The 25,078-nt window shown below is 48.3% G+C and overlaps 1 protein-coding gene across 2 annotated transcripts in view; it reads left to right on the top strand.

Annotated features, from left to right (window-relative positions):
* Window positions 1–25,078, top strand: part of GTF3C2 (general transcription factor IIIC subunit 2) — a 908,247-nt gene that overhangs the window by 209,108 nt on the left and 674,061 nt on the right. For both annotated transcript variants that reach the window (XM_086928162.1, XM_086928163.1), the window contains exon 8: window positions 6,818–7,045. In XM_086928162.1, the coding sequence (XP_086784288.1) occupies window positions 6,818–7,045 (228 nt within the window). The remainder of the gene's footprint in view (window positions 1–6,817; window positions 7,046–25,078) is intronic.

Below are 25,078 nucleotides of genomic sequence, written 5' to 3'. Positions count from 1 at the left end.
GCAGCGCGGTGCAGAGCGGCCTCCATAAGAAGGCGTGGGTGGGTCTGTCAGGGAGGCAGGAGTGCGGGGAGCGGTAAGGGAAGAAAAACAGTGGGTAACGGTGGGAGCAACGAAAGCTACTGACCGAGTGTAACCCCCCAAAAGAGGTACCTATAATTACAAATAACCCCAATAAAGTAATGGGCAGAAATACCCCACTAAATTAACAGACAAGAATTAGGCCCAAATGGAAAGAAAAGGCCAGCCAGCGGACTTGCAGACAGCGGTCTCATACTGGAAGCAGCAGGGAATAGGGTCGGAGTCCTGGTTTTGAGGAAGTTGGCAACAAGAAGAGTTGCACACAACAAACAAGCATTTGCAATCCGATAGGTCTCGCATTAGGAACGTTTGAGCAATTGGTCTTGTAAATGACACATTTTTTATTAATGTGTTGGTTATGAAAAAAGCGAAATTAATAGCTTTGTCATTTACAATGCCAATACTTTTAACTTTTGCAAATGTGACACCTATAGCATTTGTAATGCAACATGTTTTGTATTTACGTGACTTAGATGTGTTGATATTACAAATAACAATGGCTTTTAATTTTTTAAAATCTATACTACTATTATAAAGAGAGAACACAAACCCTTGAGCCAGGTAAACTCAAAGTACACCACCAATCAAAACACCCAAGACATCGTTGAAAACCTTAGGGCAAGCAGAAGGACATAGGCTATTAAAAATAAAAAATATACGTTGTTTACAAAATTTAGAAATAAAAATAAAGTAGTCCCTTGCAAGTAGCGCCGGCCGCGACGTCTGCGTGATGACATCATTTGCGTTTGCGCTCCCTGGCAAACCTTCCGGAAATGGCGCCGAAGATCGTGACCTGCTGGGAGGACTGCCGCGGCCCTGCTTGCTGCTGTGCGAAGTGGCGGCCTGTGCGGGCGGGGCGCTTGGAGAGTGGCGGCCTGTGCGGGCGGTGCGCCTGGAGAGTGGCGGCCTGTGCGGGCGGGGCGCCTGGAGCGGGACCGGCGGCTGAGGTAAGGATCTCCGGGACACGGGCAGGAGGGGGCCGGGGCGGGAGGGGGCGGGAGGGGGCCAGGGCGGGAGGGGGCGGGAGGGGGCCGGGGGCAGAAGTGCACGCAAGTCTCAAATGCTGCCCCCAGCCCTTTTCTGCCCCAGGCAACGCTGGGGCGGGCTGCTAGTAATTATATAAAAGTTATTGTAATTTATAATGGCAATAGCTTAAACTTTTGTAAATAACTTTTGTGACGAATATGTTCAGTGTATTTTATTGTGACGAAAATCCAAGAAAAGAAGTGAAATATTAACATCTTTTTGTGACATTTGTAATAAAGCTTGAAACATTGAGAGAACATATTTGAACCAGTTGTTGTTGAATGGTTGCACAGACTGATGCTGTGGTGGCGCTGATTGATGTTGTGGTGGCCACGAGTGATGCTGTGGCGTTCAGGATGCTGTGGTAGCGCATACTGATGTTGTGGTGCCCTTAAGTGATGCTGTGGTAACCCTGAGTGATGCTGTGGTGGTGCGATAGATAAATAGAGTGAGGGCTCTAGATAAATAGTGTGAGGGCTCTAGATAAATAGAGTGAGGGCTCTAGATAAATAGAGTGAGGGCTCTAGATAAATAGAGTGAGGGCTCTAGATAAATAGAGTGAGGGCTCTAGATAAATAGAGTGAGTGAGGGCTCCAGATAAATAGAGTGAGGGCTCCAGATAAATAGAGTGAGGGCTCCAGATAAATAGAGTGAGGGCTCCAGATAAATAGAGTGAGGGCTCCAGATAAATAGAGTGAGGGCTCTAGATAAATAGAGTGAGGGCTCTAGATAAATAGAGTGAGGGCTCTAGATAAATAGAGTGAGGGCTCTAGATAAATAGAGTGAGGGCTCTAGATAAATAGAGTGAGGGCTCTAGATAAATAGAGTGAGGGCTCTAGATAAATAGAGTGAGGGCTCTAGATAAATAGAGTGAGGGCTCTAGATAAATAGAGTGAGGGCTCTAGATAAATAGAGTGAGGGCTCTAGATAAATAGAGTGAGGGCTCTAGATAAATAGAGTGAGGGCTCTAGATAAATAGAGTGAGGGCGATAGATAAATAGAGTGAGGGCGATAGATAAATAGAGTGAGGGCGATAGATAAATTGACAGATAGAATGATGGCGATAGATACATTGACAGATAGAATGATGGCGATAGATAAATTGACAGATAGAATGATGGCGATAGATAAATTGACAGATAGAATGATGGCGATAGATAAATTGACAGATAGAATGATGGCGATAGATAAATTGACAGATAGAATGATGGCGATAGATAAATTGACAGATAGAATGATGGCGATAGATAAATTGACAGATAGAATGATGGCGATAGATAAATTGATAGATAGAATGATGGCGATTGATAGATAGAATGATGGCGATTGATAGATAGAATGATGGCGATAGATAGAATGATGGCGATTGATAGAATGATGGCGATTGATAGATATATAGAGTGAGGGCGATAGATATATAGAGTGAGGGCGATAGATATATAGAGTGAGGGCGATAGATATATAGAGTGAGGGCGATAGATATATAGAGTGAGGGCGATAGATATATAGAGTGAGGGCGATAGATATATAGAGTGAGGGCGATAGATATATAGAGTGAGGGCGATAGATATATAGCAGCAGTGTGTGGCGTGCAGCAGTGTGTGGCGTGCAGCAGTGTGTGGCGTGCAGCAGTGTGTGGCGTGCGGCAGTGTGTCGCGTGCGGCAGTGTGTCGCGTGCGGCAGTGTGTGGCGTGCGGCAGTGTGAGGGGTGCGGCAGTGTGAGGGGTGCGGCAGTGTGAGGGGTGCGGGAGTGTGAGGGGTGCGGGAGTGTGAGGGGTGCGGGAGTGTGAGGGGTGCGGGAGTGTGAGGGGTGCGGCAGTGTGAGGGGTGCGGCAGTGTGAGGCGTGCATGGATCCTAATACCCATGAACTTGAAAGAGAGGAGGTAAACAACCCAAATGCTAGAGCTCGACTATTGGCAGACCATGAAAAATACACCACTAACTTTAGAAAGAGTGAATGCCTTTCCATACCGGAAATACATAGCTCAAGGTCATACAGAGGGAGGGAAATTGGAGGATTGCTTGCCTGGCTGGTATAGAGCAGGGATAGTCCACCTATGCACATACGAGATGGAACTGGCATCATCATACACACACACACAGCCGGGCATACATGAGGTATTCACACAAGACTGTAGGGATCTGTGGTGGTGTTGAGTGATGCTGGGATTGCGCTGAGTGATGCTGGGGTTGCGCTGAGTGATGCTGGGGTTGCGCTGAGTGATACTGTGGTGGTGCTGAGTGATACTGTGGTGGTGCTGAGTGATGCTGTGGTGGTGCTGAGTGATGCTGTGGTGGTGCTGAGTGATGCTGTTGTGGTGCTGAGTGGTGCTGTGGTGGTGCTGGGTTGTACTTTAGCCTAATGGAAGGGCTACTTGAATTATGCAGCCGGTGAGGACAAAATTATGCAGCCGGTGAGGACAAAATTATCCAGCAAGGTTAGGCAAATTATGTAGAATAAGGCAGCTCTTTTTGTGTTGGTATTATTTCATTATTTTGCAACTTTTACTCATCGTAACACTGTATGGGAAAAGATTTCACCTCAGTAGTACCTGCTTAGCAACCAAATGGAGCTTTTAGCAACTGAGAAATTACCTGTTAACTTTTGCGAAGGAACACGTTGCAACGTTTTAAGTAACATTTGATCTGTTTGAACTAGAAACGCTTTTTTTTGTTAAAACATGCAGATTATCCATCATGTGATGGATTATGTGGTAGATGCAGCAAATTCACAGTTATGAGGAAAACGGTGCAGGCACAGAATATGGCCCGGACTAATTGATTCTGTCACACAGGCACTCCTTCCACACTTTCTTTGCTAATCATTTCATACTTTTAAAGGCGTCAGTGTGAATAAAAACTTTAGCGGGATGGAGGGGCAGAACGTGTGTGTGCATTGCTTTAATGGTTGATATTACCTGCCTTTCAAACATTTAGTACCTAATATAACTAAGTGCTGGGAAAGGGCTCCATATACTGGCACTACATGGTAGCCGTCACAGAGGGGCTACCTCAAGCACTATACGAACACTTCTGTACCTGCTGTTACACTGTTGTGATATTTGTGAGAGCTCTGAAACAGACTTCAACTACGTGGAGAAATAAATAAAATTACTTAATAAAAGCAATACATTTGGTTACCAATACTGCCAATTATTCCTGGAGCATAGTTGAAGATTAGTGAAAATCCTTCCTGTTCTGAATGAGGCAGCATTGTACCAGGGTTGCATTATATTTTCAGTCCAGTAAGTAAGACATGAAATGTAGCAGAGTTTTAATTTCCAGACGGGCGAAAATAACTCAAGGCTTATACAATGGATTTGACTCCTAAAAGGATGAATATAAGAATTACGTACATGATGGCATACCTTTCACAAGATTCTTAAAGTCCTCCACAGACAGCACTACTATGCTAGATGATTTATGCTCCTTTTAACTGCCCTATGGCACGAACAGCGTTGGTAGGATGGCCAATGTGATTATGGCAGTATTAAAGTCTGTGACACCAAGGCTACACAGACTTCACCTTTAAGATGTACAGCTATAGCCCAAACATATGAAAGTGACTAAAGAAACCAACTAGAGAAAACGCTTTGCTCACTTATATACATCTACCTGCAAATCATCTAGATTTAGCATAAAACATGCATGATCAGTTGCTTCTTTACATAAAATGCCATTCTTAAAAAAAAAAAATAGAATGTTGTACGTCTAAATCTAATCCAATGTACCGGTCCTAATTAAAAAACTAGGACAGACCATCTTGGACCATCTTGGAATGAATATTTAATAAGTTAGTATTGCCTCGCACATCTTGAATTTGAATTAAGAAAGGTGGCATGTTAACTGGAGAACAAACAACTAAACAGTGGGACAGATAATTTGCGTTTTTTACTGAAATGCCAACCGGTCTTCTCAACGCATAGAACCCTACAGATTTAAAGATGCCGCAGACTACTTTTCGTTCCAGGAATATGTACGCTTCAGGCAAGTGTCATGGACGCTAAAGCCTGTTTTGAGTACACGTTTTTTCCACGGAACTGCTACGTTTACTAACTGGGGAAAGGATATATTGCCCAGACTGCAGTGAACACGAGCTAAAAGAAAAGTGACTGCAAAACACTAACCCCGTGGATAATTTATGCTCCTGACATTTTAGCGCCTGTTTAAACGAGGGTTATTTATAAGCATGTTCTAGCAACAGTACTTCTCAACACATGCATCAACATTGTTTCAGCAGAACCCCCCCCCTTCACCAAGGTGCTTAATCTACTGTATAATACGTATGAAAGTGGATCACACATGTTACACGTCAGCTAATGCTATTACCAGAAATAAGGGAACCCGTCGGAAGAATACAAAACTGGGCTTTTTTTTTTTCGAACTCACTCAGTTTCTCCCGAAAAGCTACGCGGACATCATTATATAACTGCGTGAGGCAGTTTGTATTTTTTTGTTTTGCCATTAAAGCATCGCTGTTAGCATTTCTGAATGGCTCGATGCATGCACACATGGGAAGAACAGCGACGGTATAGTTAAGAAAGGGTCCTTTCAACTGCAATTGCAGTGTCAGACACACTGTAAAAAACAAGGCATGTGGCATAGAAGGATGCTGGTAAAAACAACAAGCCCTCGGCAATGCGCGCTGGGGAAAATTCACGCTTGAATGCCTTTAGTCGGAAGGGTGGGAGGGAACTTTCGAAGTGCTCTCTCGGCATTGCTGTGGCGGGTCTGAAGCGCGTGCACGGGCACATAAACTGCATGTAATCCGAATCCACGCTTGGTTTAAAGAGTTTGTTTCAGCTACAATAGATCGACATCTGCAATGCACAAGCGCATTGGAAGAGGTCGACCTAAAAATGTCAAGGGGTGCTCGCTTGGGACGATCAGTGGCCTCCGTAAATAGTCCTGGGAGGTGGAAGGGGCTGTCAAGTTGAGCAGGAACCGCATTGGGCAGGAAAAGGTGGGATCAACGAAAGTTACTGACCTAGTGTAACCCTCTCAAAAAGAGGTGCCTATCATCACAAATAACCCCAATAAAGTAAGAAGCAGAAATACCCTACTAAATTACCAGGCAAGAACTAGGCCCAAACGAAAAGAAAAGCCTAACCAGAAAACCTGCAGACAGCAGTCTTGAACTGGAGGCAGCAGATACTTGGGTCGAAGCCTTGGTCTCGGGGAACTGGCTGCGGGGATAGTCGAACATGACCAAATGATTATGGGAAACTCCTTGTGCTTCGGGTGCCCCTTCCGGTCTAAAAGGACTGCAATCAGTGTGGCAGGCCTATGTCATAGCACACGTGTGTGATCCAAAAATCAGCATTCGGGTTCCAGACATGATTAGAGTTAGGACACTCATGGCAGGGTAGTATGTCCATCACCATATGAGGGACTTATCCGTCCCAATAGGCCTAAAGTAGGAAAGGGTTTTGCCCCCTTATTTGTTTATGGAAAATAGTTTTAATGCATATGGGCAGTAGTGTTTTGCCATTTCGGTACAAATTAGCTGATGACTATTATTCTCCGTGTTTAGATTTTATATTGGCTGTGCTGACTGGAAGTGGCCATTACCAAATGCTCATTTGCACAAAAATAAATTACTGTAAGACAAACCACTGCTTAGAAATTGTGATGTCTCTAGAGACTTCACACATACATTAGAACCTTTGTCCATATATCTGATTGGCCTTATGAACACTTGTTTCTTTTCAGATTTCATTGCCTACATCCACATGATGAGCGGTGGGACATGACTTTCTTTGTTGGAGGGCCTGTTTGGTCTTTGGATTGGTGCCCCACCCCAGATGGCTCTGCTGCCTCCCAGTATGTCGCTCTGTACTGCAACATGGGGATGGATGACAAACATGAGTTGAATGAAGTTTCCCAGGGTCCAGCCCTTTTGCAGATCTGGAATCTGGGTCAATTGCAGCATGAAATCTGGTAAGTTGGGTTTTATAAACTTGCCAGTTGTAAGAATGAAATAAAGTTGCTGTTCTTATGTTGTGCTTTATGAGGCTGTTAAGATGTTTGTGATGTTAGTTTGTTTCTAATGTTCTAATTCATGGTGCGCTTCTCAACCCGATGCATGGTTTAGTGGTTGTACAACGTATCCCTGCCTTGAATGATTCCTGAGATTCCCTGTTTGACACTTCAGCTGATGACCTTTTTAAGTCTCGGTAATAGAAGTCCGAGAATTAATGTTTCTTAGAGTGGCTGCTTTAGCCCGCCTCTCTTTTTGTCTCTCCTCCATTGGCTGGCTTCCTAAACGGAGGCCAGCCATTGGAGGAGAGAGCCGTCCCTCCAAAGAAGCTCCATCTTTTTCGGATTTGGGGGTGTGATTTTTTGCGTTCTTTAGCCCTGTGACGTCATCTGTCACTCAGAGCGCAATAAACACGCCCCCGAATCGGAAAACGGCGGCGCTTTTCTTTAAGCCATTTTTTTAGGTCGAGATTTAATGTTACTTAGTGGGACTATTTGTCCCGCCTCATGTTTTGCCTCTCTCCCATTGGCTGGCTTCCTAAACGGAGGCCAGCCATTGGAGGAGAGAGCCGTCCCTCCGAATAGGCTCCGTCTTTTTCGGATTTGGGGGCGTAAGTTTTGCTGTTCTTTAGACAGTGACGTTGTCTGTCACTCAAAACAGCAAAACCACGCCCCTAATTCCGAAAAAATCGGAAGCTTACGGCCGCCATTTTGTTTCACCGCAGTGACGGTGAGCATTGAGCTTCTGCCTCTGCCCCCGAGCCATTTCAGGACGACCGCCACCGGAAGAAGTCCAGGTGAGTGCTTGTTGCCTTCTGATTGTGCCCGTTCCCCCCCCCCCCCCTCCCGCTGTCCGTGTCTCCTCTCCCGCCCCCCCTCCCGTTGCTGTGTCTCCTCCTGTGTGGACAAACGAGAGAAACGAGCGTGAATATAAACGTAAAACAAGAAGTTTTTTTTTTTTGTAACCAGAGTTTAGCCTTAACCATCTGTGTTGGCCACAATACTGTTTCGTCTAGACAGAATCTGTAAATTGAAATCATATTTAAATGTTTTAATGCTTCAGGCCGGAGTCTCGTGACGGCTGTCGTTTAAAATTCGTGGCTATTGACGTGTGCCAGTTTGCCCCGACATTAATGTGTCTTCTTGTGACTCATTCCTAGTCAATTCTCTAGAACTTGACCTTTCTGTGGTTCAAATCTTTTATTAGCATTTTAAAGATGAAAAGAACAATGCCAGCAGAAGATTCCCTTTTTCCTCAAGAGAGAACATTCTCTGGTGTAGACATGCATAAAGTGCTGATTACATGCTGGCAGAACCCTACCCGCCTCCCCAGCAGTGGCCCCCCCCTCCACAGTCTTGGTTGTGTTCAATGATCTAAGGTTGCTGGTGACTAAGTTGCCTCTGATGAACCTACTCCCGCCCCCCCCTCCCGCTGTCCGTGTCTCCTCTCCCGCCCCTCCCTCCCCCTCCTGCTGTCCGTGTCTCCTCCTGTGTGGACAAACGAGGGAAACGAGCATGAATATAAATGCATTTTGCCTTTTAGGTCTGCATATACCATCAATTTCTGTAAAACACTGGGAAAAGAAGGCCCAAGCGTGGAATGCAGCATTATCTTTATCACATGAGTTATCTAGCCGAAGGGTGCTTCAGAAACACAAAACACATTTGTCTCTACCTTCTTGGAAAAAACAAGATCATGCTTATCTTTAGAGAGCTGTAGCATGAGCGTTTTAAGGGCAGCCCTGTGGGCAATGCACCTGTTGCTGAAATTTGTGCGCTGAAGGTCCGTCTCAAATCAAGCAGACTGAAGTAACTTATCGTCTTAACTCCTGATCTTGGCAGCAAAGGCTCTGTGAAACAAAGTATTTCTCGATCGTGCCTATACAGCAGGTAGTGAGTGACTTTACTGCATGATAGACCACGTGGGGTGGGGTGGGGTGTGTTGTGTGTTTTAGAAAACATCTTCCATAAGTCGTTGTGGAGTTGTGGGTTGGGCGGACCGGAATAACAGGCTGGGAGGCCGAATGTAGTGAGCTATGGTTAAGGATTTATTGTTCAGTAATGTACACAAAGTCTTGTTCGACAGAGGTATAGGATGGAATTCTGGATGGAAGCGCAGAGCCGGGTGGGTTCGGATGAAGGGGTAGATGCCGTGGATGTAGTCCTCTGCTGGGCTGGTGTCGTCAGGATAATGTTGGGTGCTGGTGCTCCTCGGAGATAAGGGAGAGAGAATACAGGGGGTTAGTCCAGTCCAGCAATGACTACCGAGTACTTCCACCTGCACTGGGGAGTGAATGGACCGGAAAACGAACGTGGGGAAGGGCCGGTTGGGTAGGAGGGGACAAGACGAATAAGAGAAGGGAAGGGGTAGAGGGTGGTTGATGGTGTCAGGGATTAGTGCGGCGGAGTATAAACAGTGCCCGTGATACTTCACTATTTCTATGGCTAGTGCAAGGTGCTCGTGAGGGTCTATATACAATGCTTACAGGTATTTACACTAATTACACCAGGGAACACGGAGAAAGGATAGAGGGTACTCACGTGCCCCGCCGCAAAACTCATCCGAGTTGCGGCCGCTCTCCAGCCACCTCCGGAGGTCGCCACCAGTCCTCCGACCACAGGTCCTCTTCCTCGTTCTCCTCTCCGCTCTCCTTCTTCTCTCCGCTCTCCTCCTTCTCTCCGCTCTCCGTCGGGAGTTCCACGCCGATCGCTGTCTCCTGCCACGAGTCCACTGGGCTGAACGACTCTCCGTCTGTCCTCACGGCTTTTCTCTGTTCCCGGCGGACTTCAGTGGACGCGCTTCCGGTTCCAGAAGGGTTGGGTTCCGGGTCACCTACGGGAGCGCCACTTCCGGTATCCTGTTTGACCACTTCCGGGTCGTCGGTCCGGGAGGTTGTTGTCGGATCCTGTGGGCGAAGAGAAAGAGAGGAAGTCTGATGGGTAAGGGACGCTGTACGTCCCGTTGTTGGGGGGAGGTACCCCTGTCGGGAACGCCATCCCGACGAGGTAGGGATGACTGCTTCTCCACATCTCCTTTCCCTAGCTGTCTTACTAGTAGGGCTCGAAGGAGACGGATAACGTGAGAGGTAATCAGCATTGCCCTGGTCTAGTCCCTTTCGGTGTAGTGTTCTGAAACGGAAGGGCTGTAGAGAGAGAAACCACCGAAGGACCAGGTCGTTGTGGCCTCGGTTGCGGGCCATCTACTCGAGTGGGGCGTGATCCGTATACAAGAGGAACTCACGGCCCTCTAAATAGTACCGGAGACTATCCACGGCCCATTTAATTGCTAGAGCCTCCTTCTCAACAACCGCATAGTTCTGTTCACGTGGAAAGAGCTTCCGGCTGAGATACAGGATCGGTTTTTCGACCCCTCTTGAATCTTTCTGTGACAGGACTGCCCCCAAACCCTGATCGGAGGCGTCTGTCTGAAGGATGAATGGTTGTGAATAATCAGGACTGATTAACACTGGTTCGGACAGCAGGGATTGCTTGAGGAGGTCAAAGGCTTGCAACAGCAGGGGAGTGGGTTGCTGTAACTTCTCTTCGGTTCTAGTGATTTATTTCAACAGGTCAGTCAAGGGAGCTGCAGTTTGGGAAAAGTTGGGGATAAATCTCCTGTAATACCCCAGCAACCCGAGAAAGGCACGAAGTTCCCTCTTGGTGTGAGGGAAGGGTATGGATTGAATGGCCTTGATCTTATTGTCTTGGGGACGGATGACCCCTTCCCCCAACAGATAACCCAGATATTTCACGCTTTGGGCCGCCAAGGTGGTCTTGGCGGGGTTGATGGTAAAGCCGTGGTTACCAAGTGAGTGCACTACTGATTGCAAATGGTGTAGTTGTTTTTCCCAGCTGTCGCTATAAATGACTATATCGTCTAAGTACGCCCCGGCATAGCTGGAATGGGGTCGTAAGACCAGGTTCATAGCCCTTTGGAAAGTTGCCGGGGCTCCATGAAGCCCGAAGGGCATCACCCTGAACTGGAACAAACCCTCAGGGGTTGAAAACGCCGTTTTTGGCTTGTCTTCGGGTTTTAAGGGGATCTGCCAGTATCCCTTGCACAAGTCAAGGGTACTGATACATTTGGCTTTGCCTATGCGCTCCACCATCTCATCTACTCGAGGTAGGGGATAGGAATCAAAGGCAGAGATCTTGTTCACCTCTCTAAAATCGATGCAGAATCGAGTAGAACCATCGGGTTTGGGGACTAGAACAATTGGGGAATTCCAACTGCTGCTGGAGGGTTCGATGATACCCATCTTCAACATCTGGGTCGTCTCTTCTTTTATGACAGCTCTTCGTGCTTCAGGGAAACGGTAGGGTCTTTGTCTCACTGTTTTCCCTGGTTCGGTGTGGATTGCATGCTCCACTATGGTGGAGTGTCCCGGTAGGGAAGAAAACACTGATTGAACAGAGGATAAGACCCGTCTGAGGTCTTGTTTGTTCCTTTCAGGGAGATCTGTGTCCATACACCCTTCAAAAGGAAGGGAGGGAGTACTCGTCAGGACAGGGAGGGGCCCCTCCCATTTCTTTAAGAGATTTATATGGTAGATCTGGGTGACTCCTCGGGTGGCATCCATTTCGAGTTCGTAGGTGACGGGAGACACCTGTCTTAAGATTGGGAACGGGCACTGCCACTGCCCTAATAGCTTATGTTCGGATGAGGGTAGAAGTAATAAAACCAGGTCTCCAGGTTTAAATGAACGGGCCTTGGTTCCTTTGTCATACTGCTGTTTCTGGGTGACCTGAGATGCCACCATGTTCTGTCTCACTATCTCTCTGATTTGTGTTAAATGGGTTCGGAGATTGTCCACATACTCAGGGAGGGGACGGGTACGATCTGGCTCAGCTTCCCAGGCCTCGCGAGCCATGTCTAACAGGGTCCTGGGGGTTCGTCCATATAACAATTCATTTGGTGAGTATCCGGTACTACTTTGCACTTTGCAACGGATGGCGAAGAGGGCAAGGGGAAGCATCTCCACCCACCTTTTGCTCTCAAGGCCCAGGAGCTTCTTGAGGGTGGTCTTTAGTGTAGCATTATACCGTTCCACCAACCCATCTGTCTGGGGGTGGTACGCCGAAGTTCTTATTTGTTTAATTCCCAGATGGGCGCATACTTGACGCATGAGGGAAGACACAAAAGGCGTACCTTGATCTGTTAAGATCTCCCGAGGGAACCCTACTCTACTGAAGATGGAGATGAGGGCCTTGGCGATGTTTTGGGTAGTGGGTTGTTTCAAAGGGACGGCTTCCGGGAACCGGGTAGCATAATCCACTAACACCAGAGCGTGCCTACACCCCGTCCTAGAGGGTAGCAGGGGTCCTATTAGGTCCATACCCACTCGGGAGAAAGGTACATCGATAAGAGGAAGGGGCTGGAGAGGAACCCGGGGGGGACGATACCGGCTGTTTCTCTGGCAGACCGGACACTCCCTGCAGTACTGTTTTATTTGACCGTGTACGCCCGGCCAATAGAACTTCTCTAGGATTGTTTGCCCCGTTTTTTCGTCGCTGAAATGCCCTCCCAACAAGTGACTGTGGGCTAGATATAGTACTTTGTTTCGAAATAATCCTGGGATAACTAGCTGGGTTGGGAGCTGTGGCCCCCCTTTTCTGTAGAGGAGTCCATTCTTTCGAAAGAAGTAAGGACCTACTTTCAGTGGGTCCTCATTGTCCAGGGCACGATTCCAGGCTTCCTGCAAAACTGGATCCTCTTGCTGGGTTGCGCGGAATTCCCGGTCGGTTTCCCATGGATGAACATCTATCTGAGCCGGGTACACACTGGTAAAGATCCTTTTCTCTCTTTTCTTTTGCTTCTTGGTCTTCCCCGGTTTTGAAGGAGAGTCCGTGGAAGGAGACCCATGGGGAAACGGGGCTTCCGCCCACCATTTCTTTAGGGAGTCTGTAGTGTCTTGAAGGAGGTGGGGAAGACCACTATAGTCGCTTCCTAAAATGGCTTGTTCAGGAAGATTGGGAACCAAACCGACAGTTAACATACTTCCCTCATCTGAGAGTTGTTGCACCCGTACTCGGGCCGTCGGATAACTCCTGGTGTCGCTGTGGACACATTTGATAGCGACCGTTCCAGTCACTGGTCCGACAGGATGGGGTAGTTCCTGGGGTCGTAGGACGCTATGTCTACAACCCGTGTCTGCTAAAGCCATCATGCGGTGTCCATCAATCCTTACCGGACAGCGGAAAGGCGGCGGGGTAACGTCGTTGGTGAGACAGACATAGTTCCTGCCCATTCCTATGTCCATGGGCTCTTCCTTTTGAGGACACACGTGAGCTATGTGTCCATACCCTCCGCAGTGATAACACTGAGGCCCAGGCGGGTTGGGTCGAGGCATAACTGGGTAGGGTATCAGGGGAACCGGATCCGGTCTTCTGACCCCGGGAGGTGGTCTTTGGGGACGGGAATGGCTGCCATGTGGGATACGTAAATGTGGTTCCTCTTTGATCCGTTGGGACTCTTGGGCTCTACTGTAGGCACTGGCAATCTCCACAGCACTATCAAGGGTCAGGCGGGCGTGTAGTCTCACCCACTTTTGGGTGGCCGGATGTAGGGACGCTAGATACTGCTCCAAGTATATTTTTGATAGGATGTCCTCCTTGGTGGCGGTGGCGGTGGCCGGTTTCAACCACCTATTCGCCAAGTCCTGTATACGGAACGAGAGACCCCGTGGCGTTTCTTGGGGTCCCTCTTTGGCCTGCCTCAGACGAACCCTGTATGTTTCGTCGTCAATCCCCAGTCTCTCCAGAATGCAGGTTTTAATGTCATTGTAGGGAGTCTGGCCCTGTATATTGGCCTGCTGATAGGCTGCCTGCAGTTCACCAGTCAACAGGGGACCCAGATAGTGGCCCCATCGGTCGGCAGGCCAAGCCGCAACCTGGGCTAGGCGCTCGAAATTAGTGAAGAAATAGTCGGGATCTTCACCCGACACATACTTTTGCAAGACAACTGAGGGCAAGGAAGTTACGGGTCTTTGTTGTCCCATGATGGTGGTCAGTTTCTCGAGGGCTTGGTCCTGTGCGGTCCCCTGTCCTTTTAGGACGTCATGGAGTTGTCCTCTATCATCTTCTGCAGTTTTAAGAAAGCGTTCCATCATTTTGCCAAGCTGCTCCTGGCTCTCCGCGAGGTGTTGGACTGCGGCCTCCATGCTTCCGGTGGATCCCACTTCTGACACCACCTGTGGAGTTGTGGGTTGAGCGGACCGGAATAACATTCTGGGAGGCCGAATGTAGTGAGCTATGGTTAAGGATTTATTGTTCAGTAATGTACACAAAGTCTTGTTCGACAGAGGAATAGGAAGGAATTCTGGATGGAAGCGCAGAGCCGGGTGGGTTCGGATGAAGGGGTAGATGCCGTGGATGTAGTCCTCTCCTGGGCTGGTGTCGTCAGGATAATGTCGGGTGCTGGTGCTCCTCGGAGATAAGGGAGAGAGAATACAGAGGTTTAGTCCAGTCCAGCAAGGACTACCGAGTACTTCCACCTGCACCGGGGAGTGAATGGACCGGAAAACGAACGTGGGGAAGGGCCGGTTGGGTAGGAGGGGACAAGACGAATAAGAGAAGGGAAGGGGTAGAGGGTGGTTGATGGTGTCAGGGATTAGTGCGGCGGAGTATAAACAGTGCCCGTGATACTTCACTATTTCTATGGCTAGTGCAAGGTGCCCGTGAGGGTCTATATACAATGCTTACAGGTATTTACACTAATTACACCAGGGAACACGGAGAAAGGATAGAGGGTACTCACGTGCCCCGCCGCAACTCTCATCCGAGTTGCGGCCGCTCTCCAGCCACCTCCGGAGGTCGCCACCAGTCCTCCGACCACAGGTCCTCTTCCTCGTTCTCCTCTCCGCTCTCCTTCTTCTCTCCGCTCTCCTCCTTCTCTCCGCTCTCCGTCGGGGGTTCCACGCCGATCGCTGTCTCCTGCCACGAGTTCGCTGGGCTGAACGACTCTCCGTCTGTCCTCACGGCTTTTCTCTGTTCCCGGCGGACTTCAGTGGACGCGCTTCCGGTTCCGGAAGGGTTGGGTTCCGGGTCACCTACGGGAGCGTCACTTCCGGTATCCTGTTTGACCACTTCCGGGTCGTCGGTCCGGGAGGTTGTTGTCGGATCCTGTGGGCGAAGAGAAAGAGAGGAAGTCCGATGGGTAAGGGACGCTGTACGTCCCGTTGTTGGGGGGAGGTACCCCTGTCGGGAACGCCATCCCGACGAGGTAGGGATGACTGCTTCGCCACAGTCGTGCATTATTTCTTGATGTTTCTGAACTGCCTTTCTCGAATGCATCAAATGCGAGTACTATTGCCTTTGTAAGGTCCATTTCCAGTTCGTAACACGACTTCCCCGCCACCTGTAATTATTCACAGAGCTTTTCTGGTGATTTTGCAAGTTGTCACTTTTCTAATTTTGGAACCTAGCATTTACGACCCTCCTTCAACCCCCCCCCCCCTCCCGCCCTTCCCCCCCCTCCCTCCCCATCCCCAGTACTGGGTTCTTTTATGGCTGTGCAGTCTGATCTGCCATCCAGTTACTAAAGAGCCCAATGATTTGCCCCCCACGTGCACAACTTAGGTGTTGCCTGGGTTGCTGGTAATCATATTCAAGAGTATTTTTAACTCTCCAAAAATAAATAGTCGTATATAGTGTAAAAATATACTCTGTACTGGGCGCCTTTTTGTTAGACCTCTTTCGATTTAATTTTATATGTTAGCATGTTTCTGCTTTGTAGAAACTCTTGTAAGCAGCAGAAGTGCTTAATCAAGTTGCTGTGGAAAAAATTAAATAGTTACTTCAGAATTGGTAGTCCCACCAACACGTTCTCGTTTTAATGGAACTAAATCATTGCCTTTTTGTTAATCTCCTTAGAATCTATTGCATAAGGTAGTTCACTTGTTTCTAACTTGAAGATTTCGTAATGCAAGAGAAAGTCTAACTCACGAACAGCCCTGTGTGAGCAGAGGTGTTCAAGGACAACTTCCTATAAGATTTAAAAGATTTGAAGATTTAGTTTCTGATCAGTAATGGAGCAGCCTGTCCTCACGTGACCTTTTTAACAGCTTACGATTCTGAGGTATTTATTTCACATTACAGCAGTGCTGCTGTCTGAGTTTTTGTTGACCTCTTTGATAACCAAGCTGGTGATTATAACGGATCACAGGTGTAAGCCCAAGTAACTTTAGTAACCTCCTGCACTGTCCTCTGAATATATATATATATATATATATACATATATATATATATATATATATATATATATATATATATATATATATATATATATATATATATATATATATATGTATGTATGTATGTATGTATGTATGTATGTATGTATGTATGTATGTATGTATATATATATATGTGTGTGTGTATGTATGGGTATTAGGATATATATGTATGCCATCGGTGCTTGTATCCTTGCTATACTTTAATGAGAACGTAAGTGCATCACCTCATCAGGGCTACGAAGCGCTATATAAATGAAACTATAAAATATAACCAATGTGCACGCAAGAAGAACTTAAGAGTTTAATTTAAAAGCACATGTACGGTACAATTTTAGTAGAAATGGACCTTTCCGCGGTAAACGAAACACCATTGCAAAATATGCTGAAAGATGATTGAATTTATAATTTGACACGATCTAAAAAAAACAACTAAATACGCAGATGCATTATGGAGGAAATGAGACACATCCGTCGCCCACAGGCAGGTCACACCTGGCACTGTCTATAGAGACTCTTACACAAAAATGGCCTGCCCCTAGTCGGCTCTATGGCTACAAAGAATGTTTTCTTTGTATTGTGGCAGAGGATATATATACCTTCTGTCTACAAAAGTTTGCACTCTGTTGCAAATTTAGTCTGGCAGAGTTGCCTACATGTGTGTGTCTAATAGCTCCACCACCCCGCTATATATGTCCCCTATCTTCCAAAGGTGAAAAAAGGGGGAGGGAAGGTTGACAGTGCCTCACGGAAGCAACACCAAGGGGAGGATTCTACCAGACTGGTCTGATTCCTCACTTCTCATCATCGGCTACTGTCAACCCCAAAGGAAATGGGAGAAAAACAAAAATAAAGAAAGTGCATATAGATCAGACAGCCATCAAGTGTTGTATGTGCTAGGACCCGCTGTGATATATCTGTGCCCAAAATAGTGAAAACCAAATATACCACGTTAAAAAGAGTAAGGCTAACTGGCAACTACTGACTTTATTCTGTGCTGTTAGCTCACTCTGTTAAAAGTCAACCGACATGTTTCATCACTTTATCTTACTTTTCAGTGATTTCTTCAGGGTTTTAGGGTCAGCGTATAGCATGCACCTTTCTGAATCTTCCCTTATTGTACCAGGTGGCCTTCTTTGGCAAGCCTACCCGGCCCCCGTGGAAGAATACTTGTCGTGTACAGTCCCCTAACTCGGTAGTGGGAAACTGTAAACCGCCGAATGGTCGGTATCGCTTACGCGTCCAGGTGCGGTCTGCGCTCACCCCTCGTGCACGAGGGGTGAGCGCAGACCGCACCTGGAGGCACTGTCAACCTTCCCTCCCCCTTTTTTCACGTTTGGAAGATAGGGGACATATATAGCGGGGTGGTGGAGCTATTAGACACACACATGTAGGCAACTCTGCCAGACTAAATTTGCAACAGAGTGCAAACTTTTGTAGACAGAAGGTATATATATCCTCTGCCACAATACAAAGAAAAAATTCTTTGTAGCCATAGAGCCGACTAGGAGCAGGCCATTTTTGTGTAAGAGTAATTTGAGTGGGGGCGGCTTGCTTCTCATCCCCCTAAGGCTCCTGTTGTTTGAGACTGTCTATAGAGAAACAGATGAAGGAAGCGCCATATCGCAAAGGGCATCTGACCCATCGCAATTTATTGGCCGTATTTAACATAACACTTTACCGTCCTTTACCGGGAGACACGCGTCTGTGTGGTCTTCCCTGCCTCGCCTTCCTTTATTTTGTAAATTATTTACTTAACCGGCCCATGAATAGTAATGAAGGCCGCGTTCTCCGCAGCGCTACATTTCCATCAAATCCTTTTTAGGTCTCGGCTAAGCGCGCGGAAGCGCGTTCTCGCCGACAACCTACTGTTGGCGTGTCTGCTTTCCAGGAGACATTCCTGTCCGCGCGCAGGCGATTTGGAACTGGCACGCGCACAAGTACAGCGCTGCGCGAAGCTCCCACACCACACACGCATGCGCAGAAACACACACAAGCGCGCACGCACATACATACATACAGAACCCCCCCACACGCATACATACACGCGCGCGCACACACACAAGTGCAAACCCCCCCCCTTGTACTTACTGTGGCAATCTCGGGAGACTCTTCTCTCACCACGCGGCAGGGGCAGGCAGCGGGCATGTGCCTCGTGACCCCTCCGCAGAGTTGATGTTGCGGCTCTGCAACCTCCTGCTAGCGGCCCCGGGGCTCTCCATCGCTCACAGGAGCCCCGGGCCAAGAGACGCATTTCCTCCGCCTGCCTCCTCTTCCGGTCCGGAGGCGGCCCCGCCCCCGTCACAGGCGACCTTGCCTGACTTCCACATGCATACCCAGGCATTCGTATTTTTGCTGCGTAAGGCTAAAGTCCACAGCAATCAGACTGTTGCACGTAAGTTTAATAGGCATTCTTTTTATATGTCCATCAGGGCTACTGAATTGAGTCCACAAACCTTCCTAGGGCCAAAGCACCGATGCATTACCTCCCACGGTTTGTGGATCCGTAGCTGCGACCTAACAACTCGACTCCTTCTGTGCTCTGAAAATTTATTAAAGCTGCTGCAGTGAAGTGTGTACTTAGAAAGTTCGTGAACTGAAACGCAAACCCTCAATATTTATGTTGCAGGATTAGTTTGGCAGTAAGCATGTGTAGGCCAGTTATTTACGCAGCGGTTCAACATTTGCTCTCTTCAAAATATTTAACATTTTGACTGGCACAGCAACTGAAAACATTAAATGAAGTTATTTACCCAGCATGAAACTGTACAATTCAGCCCAGATTTAATCAATGCACAGATATCAATTTAACAACCGGAATGAATAATTTCACTAAAAGTGCTGCAGAGCCATAATTATTTCGTCCTTCTTGGGCTGTTTTTTTTGTGGAGGACAGGATAGTACCCAGCTTACTTGCACATCTTATACTGTCCTCTCCCTGTTCCAGACGGTTGGCATGCTTCAGCTTCCAATATCAGGTCGGACATTCTACAATGGCGTGGGTGCTGACATGGTAAAAGTACAGGCTTGAATGACCCCTATAGCTAGCCCACCACAAAGTCCAGTAAGGTGTGCGCCGTGTTAAAGTATTGAGTACAGAGTATTGAGTACAGAGTATTGAGTGTGTAGAGTATTGAGTGTGTAGAGTATTGAGTGTGTAGAGTATTGAGTGTGTAGAGTATTGAGTGTGTAGAGTATTGAGTGTGTAGAGTATTGAGTGTGTAGAGTATTGAGTGTGTAGAGTATTGAGTGTGTAGAGTATTGAGTGTGTAGAGTATTGAGTGTGTAGAGTATTGAGTGTGCAGAGTATTGAGTGTGCAGAGTATTGAGTGTGCAGAGTATTGAGTGTGCAGAGTATTGAGTGTGCAGAGTATTGAGTGTGCAGAGTATTGAGTGTGCAGATTGTCTGGGGGTTCTGGGAAGATGCCACGTAAGAATTTTGGAATGAATTGGAGAACAATGAGGACCGGAGAGTGGAGCAGCAGCACAGAGAATGAAGCTAAAAAAATAAGAATGTGGAGCGGAAAATAGAGAAAAAAAATGCTGAGAAACAAACAGAGGTGCCAAAGAGAGATAAACAGAGACTTTGGCTGAGGCGAGAGAAGTGGTGAGGAAGTAGCGAGGGGTGCAGAGGTGCTGGGACAACGTTCAGAGGGGGCTGCTGCCATCAGTGTTACATCACTGCAGCCACACGATTGTGAAACATTCGAATGGCACCGAAAATCCAAGGACTACAGCAAGACTGCAGCATCACCACCCTAGTAGATCTCCCGTTCATCAAACACCTGCTAGTTATTCCGTAAGGAATGGGGCGGTCTTTCACCTATTTGGCAACTTGTGTCCGAAATCAGCCACCGCACCATGTCCGTGAGATTTGCTATAAGACATTATTTAGGAAAATCATTAAAACCTGTCTCTTTAAATTGGATTTTTAAGGGCCATTCATCCTGTAGTTGGTATATTAGGCAGCCTATTCTAGCGCTGGGACTCTGTTCGGAGTAGCTGTTCGCTGTTGTGCTTTATAAATGATATGATTGATTCAAATGTGGCTCAAGCAGCCCCCCCTCCCTAATTTTATTTTCGATGGGGATGGCATCTCTCATGGGACCTTTCTGCACCACAGTCCTAGATTTGCAGATTCATCAGGTTGCAGGGTGAAGCTGGGTGCATGCTGATAGAGGGTGTGAATCCGAGTTACAGAGACGTCTTGTAGGAGCATGAAAATTCCCTTAGCCAGCTACACCTACTTGGACTGCCAATAATGCTGTATTTTCAGCCATGCTCCTCCTGCGAATTCAAAATCTAATAACAGTATGGCGATCAGGGTTATGTCAAGGAGCTGATGTACTCTCTTTAGGTAACTGCTCTCCTGACCCAAGTGAATATTTTTCAAAACACTTTAAGCCTGCATGCTTATCATTTATACAGAATGTTAATCATTTTCTAGCGCTCAGAAAATAAACCGTTGAAACCATATTCCTTAAATCAGAAGGGTTAGTCAAATTGTCAAAATGATCAAGAAGAAGTTGGGTACATTTCTAAAGAAATAGCCGAGAATCCATCTGGGCTCAACAAGTGTAGAAAAATGGTATGCTGTTCAAAGAATGAAAGTCTTATAAAAAGACTAAAACATATGCACAGAAACACTTCTAGAAATACTAAAGACAGAGGTCGTTGATTTCTATAAAATACCCTTGCAAAACCTTATTTTCCCATGAGAAACTGCAAGATAAGCCTCTAGGGTTCCTATGCATGGAATGGGTCTTACAAGCTGCATGCAAACCGTTTTATCACAATAATTCTGAGTATCAGTGATAGTATGTAATATACTACAAAACACAAGCATTCAATAGGGAACTGGAGTCTAGCTCTACACAGAGCCTACCTGTAATGTCATGTCAAAATCAGACCACTGCAATCAATGTACATGACAATGCCATTTATTTATGATTAAAAAAAAAAAGTCATGAGCAATGCCAATAGCTCTACCTTTAATAATGCCGAGACCATTGCATTGTAAATGGTTGGTTCGAGGCATGTGGGCTGCTGAATTCATATCTGTGCATAGTCCGCCACCTAGTGTTGGGTCCGGATGATTGCACATTGTTGTCCTGGAAGAGTCTTCGAAGTATCACGAGATAGGTGGCTCCTCCCCTGGACTACAGTGCGCATGGGCATCGCCTCCATCCCCAGATTGTTTTTTTCCGCCATCGGGTTCGGATGTGTTTCGGTACCCTCTCTCGGGACCGATAGTTTGTTCTACTTTTCTCGAGACCAAAAGGTCTTTAGGCTGGGCGTCGGTATTGTTGCGTTCGGGTTTACTTACTGACTCTCAGCTCCGATCTCCTACTGCCCCTCCACGTGCTTCGACGCGGACGGGCCTACACTACACTCTTGCTATGGAGCGGACGCCATTCAAAAAGTGTCCGCTGTGTCACTCAAAGTATTCTCACCTTGACGTGCACCCCGTGTGCAATACATGCTTGTCACCGGATCATCGTGAGGACACTTGCATGGCGTGTTCCAAATTTAGGAGCAAGAAAACTTTGAAGATTCGCCGGGCTAATCGGCTCCAGGCTCAATTGTCGGCTTCGGCACCCCCACCTGATGATATCTTCCAGGAATCGGTTGAGGGAGAAGATGACGTACAAGAATCGGACTCCGGCCCCGCGTCTGGAGAAGAGACCGGCGACGCGGGTGATGAGGCCTATGACGAAGTCTCCGACGAGGTAGGGGACGACGACCGGGCTTGTCCCGCAATGGGTGATAGCTCGGACGAAGAGCATCCCCAACAAGACTCCGGGGTTACTCCCCGTTATACGGCCCAGGTCGAGGGATCGCCTTCGGGCCTTACCCAAGATCTAACTACCAGTCCTACGTCCCCGCCTCCGGGCCCGGTCACGGACATTTCTCACAAGAAACCGAAAGTGAAGCCAACTGGTCTCGCACCCTCGGATGCGAAACCGAAACCAAAAGTGGCGCTGGTGAAAAAGGTTCTGGAGGCGTCAACTTCCACGAAACCCAAAATGGCCGACTTGAAGAGCCACGCCAAAATGGCTGACCAGAAGAGCCGCGCCAAAGTGGCCGACCCAAAGCCATCTGGGTCGGCGCCGAAGGTGAAGGCATCCGACGCGGCGGCGTCGGCGCCGAAAGGGGTCGCGGACCCGAAGACGGCTTCTAAAAAGCGTCACGCCGACAGTGCGCCAGGCCATGGGGCGTCGGCGCCGAAGAAGAGGCTTACCGTCGAACACGCTCTCGAAGACGAAGAGTCGCTCGAGTCGTTTGAGCCCTCGGCGTCCCTTACCAAGAAGGTGGGAGAATCCTTGCGGCGGATCCAGCAGTCTGTGGTTCCCAGCCAGGACCCTGCGGGGCCTAGGCCCACGACGAAGCCTGCCAAGGGGCAAACGCCCATTCGTTTTACCCTTCCTCCCAAGTCGGCGCCGAAAGCCTTCGCGCCTAAGCAGAGCGGACACTCTCAGGACATCTTGTCGCCGAAGGCTGCCTTGGTGGTGTCGAAGCTTCGGCTCCAGCCGCTCACGGCGGAAGAACGTCGTGAGGTGCACATCGACGCCAACACGGGAAAATTGTCGCTCCTCAAGAGGAAGATTACATCGGAGCCGACCTTGGAACCTTTTAAGATTCCACTCAAGAGCAAAAAGTACTCTGCGGACTCTTCGGCTCTGATGGAACCACTGTCTCCACAAGGCCTGGAACACTCGCCGGCCCATTCCCCCGTGCCTGACGTCGACGAGGAAGAGGCCGAGTACACCTATCCTGCGTACTCGGATCCGGACGAGGAGCAGGTGCCCTGGACAGCAGGCGACGACGCAAACGACCCGCAGTCGGGGCAAGACACTCAACTTTTCGCCGCAAAGACGTCCCCAACGGAGGACTCGGCGGCATTCAATGCACTGATAGAGAGAGCTGCGGCGAACCATGACGTCGAGCTCCACTCGGATCCAGTGGATGCGGACTTTTTGGTCGACACCTTCTCAGTCGCCGAAAAGCAAGTCAAGACGCTTCCAATGCTTAAAGGAGTGCTGAAGCATGCACAGGAGGTGTTCAAGGAGCCCACCCGGGCGCGGGTGGTCAATCCTCGCATCGACAGGAAGTATAAAGCGGCGCCCACGGATCCCACTTATATTAAGGGACACTTGCCATTGGACTCCCTGGTGGTTTCCAACGCTCGAAAAAGGGCAAATTCGCAAACGACTGGTGACGCTCCTCCCCCTGACAAAGAGTCCAAAATCTTTGAGGCATCAGGCAAACGCATTGCTGCACAGGCAGCAAACATCTGGAGGATCTCTAACACTCAAGCCCTGCTCGCACGTTATGATAGGGCCCATTATGACACATTAGAGGCCATCCTTCAACACTTGCCTGACCAGTATAAGGAGGCGGGGGAGATGCTCATTCAGGAGGGTAAACTTATTACGAATGCGTCCATCAAGTGTGCCCTAGATGTGGCTGACACTGCCTCAAGGGCCATCAATACAAGTGTTTTACTTAGACGTCATGCCTGGCTTCGTATTTCAGGGTTCAAACCCGACATACAGACCACAATATTGGGGCAGACAGTGAATCCTGACCATCTGTTCGGCCCAGAGGTGGATGCCTCCCTAGAAAAAATGAAAAAAGATACTGAAACTGCCAAATCTATGGGAGCTTTACAAAGCCAGCAGTTTCGGGGTGGTTCTTTTCGCCGCTCCAACTCAAGAGGCACCTCAAGGGGCCAGGCATCCCAATCCACGCAATACTACAAGGGTGGCTCCCAGTCCTCGTATAACAACAACAAGGGCAGGGGTGGCTACAGAGGCAACAATATCAAAGGCAGGGGACGTGGAAACAATGCATCCAGGTCCACCACCACCAACAAGCAGTGACGTCTTGTCACTTCCCCCCGATCACACGACACCTGTCGGGGGGAGACTCCAACAGTTCCTGCCGGCGTGGAGATCCATCACCACGGACAGGTGGGTGAGGTCTCTTATCCAGTACGGGTACTGTCTAGAACTTACATCTATTCCACCAGACATACCGCCAAGAAGCCGTGCTATGTCCGACGAGCACTTGACCTTGTTGCAGCAGGAAGTTCTGGTCATGCTGCAAAAAGGGGCAAAAGAGCTCGTTCCATTGCAAGAACGGGGAACGGGGGTTTACTCCCTGTATTTCCTAATCCCCAAAAAGGACGGATCACTCAGGCCGATCCTGGACCTCAGGCCACTGAACTGGTACATCAACTCGGAGCACTTTCATATGCTCACATTGCAGCAGGTGCTTCCCCTGCTTCAACAGGGGGACTTCCTAGCAACGCTGGATCTGAAGGATGCCTATTTTCATATTCCCCTGCATCCTTCCCACAGAAGGTTGCTCAGATTCAAGATTTTAGACCAGCACTACCAGTTCAGGGTCCTGCCGTTCGGGGTCACCACGGCACCAAGAGTGTTTACAAAATGCCTAGCGACGGTGGCGGCGCATCTCCGTCGCCAGCACGTCCATGTCTTTCCATACCTGGACGATTGGCTTATTCAGGCAAAGACGGAACAGCAGTGCGTAGACCACGTGTCACGCACCATTCACCTCCTGCACGATCTGGGATTCTCTCTGAACTACCCAAAGTCCCATCTCCAGCCCGCCCACGTGCGACAGTATCTGGGCGCGACTATCAACACTCTGGCAGCCACTGCGCAGCCAAATTCAGTGAGAATCGCCAGTATCCAGGCGCTGATCCAACGATTCAGACCCCAACACTCGCTTCCAGCGA

This window comes from Lissotriton vulgaris, chromosome 6, assembly GCF_964263255.1.
Source record: "Lissotriton vulgaris chromosome 6, aLisVul1.2, whole genome shotgun sequence".
NCBI classification, from domain to species: domain Eukaryota; kingdom Metazoa; phylum Chordata; class Amphibia; order Caudata; family Salamandridae; genus Lissotriton; species Lissotriton vulgaris.
Note: the sequence above shows the minus strand (reverse complement) of the source record. Positions and strands in the feature narration are given on the sequence as shown.